Here is a 9,472-nt window from a genome sequence, read left to right as displayed (position 1 = left end):
ATATTATAAACAAACTATGTTGCCATTTTTTAAATTTATTTTGAATATTTGCTTTTTCTCTCCTTAATCTCATTTCTGATTGTTGGTTAAGATTCAAATTTATTAATTTTGGTATTCAATTTAAATTTTATTATTCTAGAAAATATCTTAAAATTTTATTGTTCATCATTTCTAATTTCCTAATCAATTTCACCATGACAAATTTTCTTTCAAAAAAATTAAAAATGTCCTAAACTATTGGATATTATGCGTAATTTATTCATACTTATCTGAGAATCATATTTACAAGCACTTATTAAATTCATCGATTTAAAACCAGTTTTATTGTTGAATTCAATCCTAAAGTTGTTGTATGTTCCGATACAGAAAAAAAAACTTATAAACTGAACTTAGTGATTAGTACCTATATACTCCGGATCCGCTCAAAAACGTCGGATCGTTCGCCGGGTCACCCTCTCAAAAACCGCTGTTGCCATGAAAATTTCCTGGCTTACTCTCAATCGTCCATTATCCACATCCGTACCGTCCGTCCCTGCATACTTTGCTTCTGGTGAGATTTGAGGGCACTTTCTGCGTCATTCGCGCTGCGGAAGCGAACCATTGCGTAGCCGGTGGATCGTCCATCCGGCAAATATTTCCTCTTCACGTCATCTAAAGTTATGTTGTACTGACCGAAAAATTTGACAATCTCCTCGTTTGATGCACGGAATGGAAGGTTTGCCAATGACATGATGTTGCCACTGATCGGATGTTGTTGTTGTTGCTGCTCTTGTTGATGCTGTTGCTGTTGCTGCTGCTGATTATCTTCAACTTTTTCCGATCGCTGACTGTTTTGATCTGAGGGTTCTTGATGGTCTACTTGGGCTTGTTCGGATTGATCTTCTTTGGGGGCTTCAGATGTTTCCGAATCTTGCACACTGAAACCATCCATTGTGGGTTCACTGTAGTCAAATGTGTGTTCCGAATCGTGTGAATTTGGTTGCCTAACAGGGGGATCTTCTGGGGCATCAGTCTTCGGACTGTTGTTCGAATTTGCCTCCGCTGAACCATTCTCCATAGGCTCTTCTACACAATCAGTGCTCTCAACAACGTCATTTGATTGACTGTTATCTTCCGGGCTTTCACATTCGGACTTATCCTGGCTATCCGGATTGTTTGAAGAATTATCAGAAAATTTTTCATTTTCAAGATTATGTTCATCTTCGCTATTTTCATTATTTGAAAAGTTTTTGTTGAAATTGTTAGCGTCATTGTTTCCATTATTGGAAAACTGATCAAAACTATTGCCCGAATTGTTAGCTTCATTGTTCCCGTAATTGCCTGGGTTGGCGTTATTTCCAAAGTTATTATTGTTTCCAAATTGGTTATTCATCCAGTTGTTGTTTCCAAAACCTCGGTTATTAAAGTTATTGTTTCCAAAATTATTACCACGGAAATCGTTGTTTCCAAAGTTCTGGTTATTAAAATTATTTCTTCCGCCAAAGTTGTTGTTATCAAATCTAGGTCCACTTTGAGGAAACCGTGGGCCACCACCAAACGGTCCCGGCTCTTGATTGAATCGGTTTATGATTTCCATAATATGATCCCGACTTAACCGCTTGAAAAATGCTTTTCGACCGCTAATCTGCGAATAATTTCTCATCATAGCTTTTTCCGCTTCCTGAGGCGATTGGAACTCTACCAGAGCTTCGCCCGTTGCTCGGCCATTCGGTTTCCGCAACATTCGCGCTTGTTTGACGTTAATCCTTTCCTGGTTGAAATACTGCTGGAGCTCCGGTTCTTGCATAGTGAACAGCAAGTTATTTATGAAGATGCATCTGGATTCAATACAATCTTGATCGTTGTTGTCATTAAAATTGTTTCGATTGTAATCGTCTCGGTTGTTCATTTGATTTGACCAAGGCTGAGATTGATTATTGCCGAAGTTATCATTATTTTGTTGGTCGAAATTAGAATTTTGATTATTGTTATTCTGTTGCTGATTTTGAGGAACATTCGAAAAATCTTGACGACGACGCGGATCTCTGTTGAAGTCACCACCGAACCCTGGACCTGATCCAAAACGTTGTGGCTTGGGCGCTTGCTCATGGGGTTGCGTTTGTTGAGATTGTTGGTTATTTCCGTCAAACCTAGACCTTGGATCACGATTCCCAAACTGAGAGCAGTTTTGTTCTTCGTCCCACTGTTCAGAGCCTCCAAATCCTGTTTCTTGAACGTCATTATCCTTGTTATCATTTGAATCATCGCCCAGTTCCACGGTGTCTATCTGCTGTTCTTGTTCCGTATCTTCGTCGTCGACCAAATCCATGTGAACTTCTTGTGAAGGCTTGGTATTTTCACTAGGTATCTCGATAACTTCTTGTGTAGAGTCATCGAGAACAACGGCTATGTCTTCTTTGTCCTGTGATTCCGCATCATTGCTGTCGTCTTCGTTATTCATTGGCATATCATACTCGTTTTTGGCCGCATCATATTCAATAGCACTGCACGGCTTCACAAAAACTCGCCGACTTCTAATGTAATGCTTATGGGTACTTTCACAGGCTCGTTTCGCATCCTCCGGTTTTCCAAACTTGGCGTAACCATCTAGCTGTTTTGGATTTTTGTAATTTTTTATCACCAAAACTTGCATCACAGTGAAATCCGAGAACATTCTCATGACATCCACTTCTGTTGTCATGTTTGGCAGATTTGGGATGACTAACGAACCCGATACAACTGCTGCTGAACTAGAATCATCTTCAATGTTTGTGACGTCGTCTGTGTTTCGATTGTCTTTCGCACTCCAGCTATTATCATCATCATCATAACCTGGGCGGTAGGAATCAACAGCTTCTTCGAATTCCTTATTGCTGATAGATTCGATCTTAACAGCAGAGCGGCGAAGTAGCATCCCATCTCTGGACATGGCATAGCGTTTTCCGTCCCTTCGCAAGAACCGAACAAAAGCAACGCCTGTTCGACGACCATTGCGATCGTTTATCATCTTGATTCCACTACTAGAAATGGACTGACCATAGAAAAATCTCCTAATTTCGCCATATCCTGTTGCAGTCTCAAGATTGGAAATTTTCACCGATTGACTCAAATCATCTTCTTGGTCAGATTGCGGGCTGGATCTACGATCATGATAATCTGAATCGCGACCGCCTCCTCGAGAATAGCTATCATTCGATGACTGATCACCTCCGTATCTGTCTTCGTTATTGTTGGGTCGGTTGTTCTTCTGAGCCAATCCAAATGAATTGTTCTGACCAAAACCATTGCCATTTCCACCTGTCTGTTGGAAAATCCTAGGATCCCTCCTAGTTTGCAACTCTTGCAGTTTGTTGATGTGTTCGTGTGTCAGCGGCTTTGAGGCCTGGAAGGTGCCATAGTTAACAGCTGGGAACATTGCGTTCTGGAAGGAGGGCGCTACGGTGCTACTTGCTAGATTATTTTGATTTTGACTAAGTTTCTCATTTTGGTTGGACAACAGAGCTGCTGGGAGGTTTGGACTTGCAACTGTTGATCTAGGGTCCACGTTGCCAGTAGCCAACTTCATCAAATTCTGTTGTATCGGCGTTTCCCAAGGACTGATAAACGAAGGTTGGGGTTTAATGACGGGTGGGATAGACAGCGGCTTCACAACAGGCACCATGGGTTTGATATCTGTACGATCGCTGAAACGAGAAACCTTTGGCTCTTTGATTGAAGGTTTAACCTCCTTTTCACGGCTTCGGTCTCTCGTGCGATTATCTCGTATATCACGTGATCGTGAACGGCGCCTTCTGTCCCGGCGATCTCTGCTTCTGCTTCTGCTACGCCGATCACGGCTTCTGCTGCGACTGCGATCACGGCCACTTCGACGTCTGCCACGATCCCGACTCCTCGAACGCGATCGATCGCGCGAAGATCGTTTCCGGTCACGGTCCCTCGACGTCGATCTGCTGTACCGGCTTGACTTTTCTCCAGAATCTCGCTTCACCATAGAATCTTTCTTCAATCCAGAATCCCTTTTCTGTCCTGAATCCCCTTTTACATTGCCAGACAAACTGCCAAATTCATTTTTGTTTGCGGCAGCATTCTCTGCTTCAGTAGCTTTTTTTAGTTGCTCCGAAAGTTGTGTAAAGGCTGAATTGGCACCCGCCGCCGTGGTTGCTCCGTAGCCTTGAGCATTGAGTGCCGAAAATAATCCAGCAGCGGGAGCATTGGTCTGGAATAGTCCAGCCCCACCAGTCGTTAAAAATCCTAATCCAGGAATTTCCGAATAGATGCCTTGAGCTTTTTGCTGGTTCAAATTTTGCGCCAAGAATCCGGACAAGCTTATGACTGGCGGTTGAGGTTTTGGATGCTGTTGTTGCTGCTGCTGCTGCTGCAGATGCTGTTGCACCGGTTGCGTGGGAGAAGAGGTCACCTTTGGAGCTACAAGAGTCGGTTGACTACCCTGGGAGGACAGTTGCATAAACGACAGCGTGGTGCGACGTGCTTCCTCGATGACCTTTTGCATTTCGGCACGCGATGAAAGAAGCAACGTGATTTGTACCTCCTTAATTTTGCCGCCATTCATCATCATCGCCTGGCGTGCATCTTCGTCCGTACTGTGGAATCGAAATAGATTTGAAATCAAGATTAATTATAAGGTAAGCGCGAAAACCGCATTGCATTTTGGCGGAGTTCGTTTGATTTAAGTGTTTAAAATTTAATTTATAAATAGCTATGAATATCAGGGATGTAATGTGTACAGATTTTCCGTTACTATACAGATTTTCTGTATTAAGGTATACTGGGGTAAGTGGGGACGATGGCTATCTAAACGATACTGTGATCTATATTTTTCAAAACTTCTGATACAGAATGTATGCAGTATAACAGTACCATAATATGGGAGGCACAAGCTCCTGAGAAGACCTTGACTGAAAATACATTTCTATCTAAGTAAGGATGGATTCAAAAGGGGGTATGATGAAGAAGAAAAAATTTAAAAAGGGAGAAAAGATAAAGGAAATGAAACAAGGCATTTGGAAAATGGAGAAAAAAAATGAAGAGTTGAAGTTAGAAAGAGTTAAAAAAAAAACAAAAATGGATGATGTGAAATTGATAAAAAAAATTATTGAAAAATTTAGAAAAGAAAATAAAATAATGGAATATCGGAAAAAGTGAGCTAGAAAAGGTAACGAATAAAAAGAAGAGTTGAAGTTATAGAGAGAAAAAAATATTGAAAAGGTATCAAGTACCTATCAGAAACATTGAGAATGCCAATAAGGGAATGAAAGTATATTCAAAGGCAAATAAAAATACCGAGGGGAGTATGGAAAATAAAGATTAAAAGAACTGCTAAAAGAGGCTGTTCCATGAAGAGGTTGGTGCAAAATAAAAAAAAATAGAAAACAGAATAACAAAAAAAAGTTAACCCTTCATTTCATCATTTTTTTATTTTTCCTTAAAAATCATTTTTTGCAGTTGGAAATTATGAGTACATCAAGAAAAAAAATTAAAATAAAATACGATTTTTAACTTTTTCCATACATCAATTATTGCAAATTTGTTACTTTATGAAACGAAGGGTTAATTATTCAATTGGAGAGTAGAAAATGTGAACTCCAAAGGGTAATGAACAAAAAAAAATGAATAGAAACATCATATTAAAAAATGAGAATCGCTAACGCTACTGTTTTGACCAATACTTCCCATTTTTCAAAAATTGGAGACAATTTGGTGGATTCAGCTGTTTCGAATTTTCCAGAACTTGATTATTTTTGTGCCACTAAAACACGTTTTTGTTTAAATTTCAGCTGGCAAAATCGGACAAAAACATAGAAAAATCATCACAAGACTCAATTAAAAATAAAATCGATTAGTTGAAATGGGAAATTGCGGAGTTTTCAAACAAGGCTACTCTTTTTAGTTTTTTTGAAACATCGAAATCCAAAGATATCGTCACGAAAATTTGTTTTTTTTTTTTTCTACAGGAGCATGAGTCTTGCCAAATCATGAAGTTTTTCCAAAAAAAAAACAGCAAATATAAACTTAATTCTGCTAGAGACAGAAACCTTATCAGAAGCAGAGATTTTACAGAATTCAACTGCCGCAACTTGTGAAACATTGTTTATTTCACACAATTTGTCGAGCTCTGGAATTAGCAAAAATTTGCTTCACTCTAACACTTCACTCTAACACTAGGTTCGAATTTTGTGGACATTCTCGACAGTGTTTTCATACTTTTTCACCACTCAAGCATAGTAATTTTCAGTACACACAACGGTTTTGTCAGCTCTCGATTTCTTACTGATGGATTTTGAAGAAAATTTTGCACAATTATTTTTTTTTTCTTCATCTCTTGCATCTTAAATATCCCGTAAATGCGTTAGTTACAAATTTTAAAGAAATCAGCAGTATAGAACTTTCTACAGGCAACACAGCGCTGTCAAAATCACTACTTAGCTATAACAGTATAACCAAATGAAAGTGTCCCATTTCTAAATGAACTAAACTTTAATCCCAAGTTCTGGGTTCCCTATTATCCAAATCAATATGGTATTTCCATTTTTATATTTCGCATTCTGTATTTAGTTTAAGATTCTTGATTTTTGCTTCGCATCATCATTAGAAAATGGAATTGAAAAAGTGTTTTGAAATCGTTATTAAAATTGGGTTTTGCATTTCATTCAAAATTGTATACGTGTTTTTTTTTAAATTCATATATGCTTCAAGATAATTATTTTCCGAATATGAAAAAAATAAAAATAAAAATAAAAATCATCCTGAGTTTTTGTTTCATATTCAAATTTGAAATTCTTAAACTTAATTCTTATGCAGAATTCAATCATAATAACACATCAAAATGGCGATCCAGAATTGAAAACTCAAAATAAGATTCATCATTCAAAATTCATATTTTAGTTAAGATTCGCATGTTGGAAAAATTAAATAATGAATTCAGATTGAAACTCAAAACATCAACATTGAAATACTGGATTGATTATTGAGGGGTTTGAAAAAAAAAATCCATGTCTTGGCTCATATTGAAATTCTGCTCTGGAATCTCAATTCAGAAATCTTTTTTTTGTAAATTTCTGAATTGTGTTGAAACTCGGAACAGATCTGAAAATCAAATGTTGAATTCAGGTTCAGAATTCAGAATAAAAATTCAAAATCCAGATTCAGCTCATAATTTAGTTAGAACTATGAAGAAAACTATTTTGTTAAGGAATTCAAATTGCAAGAGATCGTAGATTTACTATTTTGTTTGTTATTTCAATTTCAAATTTGTAGCCAAAGTCAGCGAGTTTGTACTTCAGAAAAAAAAAACATCCATAGACTTTTTATTATGTAGTGTACTGCCGCTATTCGCAAGACTGTCCCATATGCATTTTCATCATTTTTCAGTTTATCTCAAAAACCGTTCTAATACAGTTAGTTCTTCAATGTAGACTAAAAACTTACAAAACTTTGTTCTTAACATGTATGAAAAAAATATCAAGTCATGTCTGTCTCATATGAAAAATACCCGCAAAGCTGTCCCATATGTCTACTTTTACAGAATGCTTTAAAATAGCTCCTCTAATTTACGTTAATTTAACAAATATTCATACATCGTGTGCGACATAATAAGCACTTATTGAAATTACGAAAGTGAGACTAGATAAAACAGTACAGTTAAGTCAAAAATAACAATTTTCATAATTTTTGAGTTTATGAGTTTAGTCTTATGTGTAAATTATACCAAACTGATTTTTTAAATTTCGTATGATGCTTTATGAATTGTTCGTTTTTAAACATGGAAAATAGTCAGCTACAAAACCATATTTTTAAAAGTTTTTTTCATGCTGTTACTTGCTGCTTGAGCTTTCATAAAATCTTTGAACCAAAATACGCGCACCTGGTAGCATACGCGTAAGTCATATTGAATTGATTTTTCTCATTATATATTTGCAGCCAGATGCTTTGCTGTTTCTGGTTTAGCATGATTTTAATTTATGAATATAATCTTTCTTAAACGATCATCGTCCGGAAAACTTGCGAAAAGATCAAGGTACAGGTTGTTAAATTCATGAAAAGTTGTTATTTATTTTATTTTAGACCTACTCAACTATGATAAACTTACGTTATATTTCTCGAGATACGTCCTAAACATCATTTCAAACTTATTTTCATCAGTAAACAACCATAATACAGTGAAGATAGAGAGAATCAAATGATCAACTGACAAAAGAAAAGCAAAATATGGGACAGCTTTGCGCGTACATTTAATACGCATGCGAAATATAGGGGAGGAGCGGGCTATATGCGCCTATTAAGCGGAACACTAATTTAATCAAATATCACATCGAATATGTGTACAAAAACTATATACACGTGTGCAAGCATCTGTTTTCTATACATTCACGCAGCGAAAAGATTTTTTATTTCAAAGGAAAGTGCCGCAAAAACAAAGGATTTTTTCCTTTGATTTTGGGATAAATAAAAATTCCTTTGATTCAAATGCGATTTCCTTTGTTCCAAAGAATTTTTCTTTTGAAAAATCTTTGGATCAAATATTAATGCTTTGAAACAAAAAACAGTTCCATTTGATGCAAAGTTGTTCTCGTTTGCTACAATGTAATTTAGACTTAGATTTAAAAGGAATGGTTCATTGAACTATTTTCCTTTTATTCCAATTGGAAGAAATATTTTTTGTTGTCTGAAGTTCCTATAAGAAATTTTGAATAATGAAAAGAAGGAATTTACATTTTATATTGATTTTTATTCACAAAATTAACACTAACACTGGTTCGCTATAATTGAATCGTCCGGTCCTTATTTTGGCCTGAGGGCATTCTTTTTGGGCCGCTTAATAGAGTTCCGGAAGCAGCTCCAGTTGCTAGCTTTAGTGGTCATCCAACTGGTGATTGCCGCTGAAGATCGGGCCGAAGATAATTAGACCGCTGGATTTGGGGCGGAATCAGCCGTGGTCCTGTAACAATGCAAGAGGTTATATAAAATCTTAAACATTCACTTTTTGATTAATGGATTAACACACACTTACCATTCTTCATCCTGAATCCTCCTAAATAGCTATCTCTGATTCACTAGTTTTGATTTTCAACACAAACGGACAAACTTATTCGAAATTCGGTTCTTGCTCAATCCAAAATATCTTCTAAGTTTAAAATTTTAATTTAAAGAAATTATTCCTTTCTGTTGAAAACAATTTTCTTTGGTTGAAAGAAAATGTACTTTGTTTTAAACGAGATGTGCAATTGAACAAATTACTTTTGAATCAAAGAATTTGTTTAAAATCAAAGTCCAAAATTATTCAGTTCAAAAAATTAATTCTTCCTTTCAAAAATTTTTCATTTGAATCAGAACGAAAATTCATTGATTCAAAGAAAACAGGAGTTTGATTCAAAAAACTGAATGTTTTGAATCAAAGTCAGTTTTGTTTTGTATCAAAATCCAAGTTTTCTCTGCGTGTTGGAGTAATTTTTATGTTAAAATTTTCTTCTGTTTC

At 36.3% G+C, this 9,472-nt stretch overlaps 1 protein-coding gene across 1 annotated transcript in view; it reads right to left on the bottom strand.

Moving 5' to 3' along the window:
• Positions 1-237: 237 nt before the first annotated feature.
• Positions 238-9,472, bottom strand: part of LOC129751340 (putative uncharacterized protein DDB_G0282133) — a 38,046-nt gene continuing 28,811 nt past the window's right edge. Inside the window, exon 2 of the mRNA XM_055746786.1 lies at positions 238-4,580. Coding sequence (XP_055602761.1) covers positions 497-4,580 — 4,084 coding nt within the window. The 3' untranslated portion in view covers positions 238-496. The remainder of the gene's footprint in view (positions 4,581-9,472) is intronic.

This window comes from Uranotaenia lowii, chromosome 3 (genome assembly GCF_029784155.1).
Source record: "Uranotaenia lowii strain MFRU-FL chromosome 3, ASM2978415v1, whole genome shotgun sequence".
In the NCBI taxonomy this organism is placed as follows: Eukaryota; Metazoa; Arthropoda; class Insecta; order Diptera; family Culicidae; genus Uranotaenia; species Uranotaenia lowii.
Note: the sequence above shows the minus strand (reverse complement) of the source record. Positions and strands in the feature narration are given on the sequence as shown.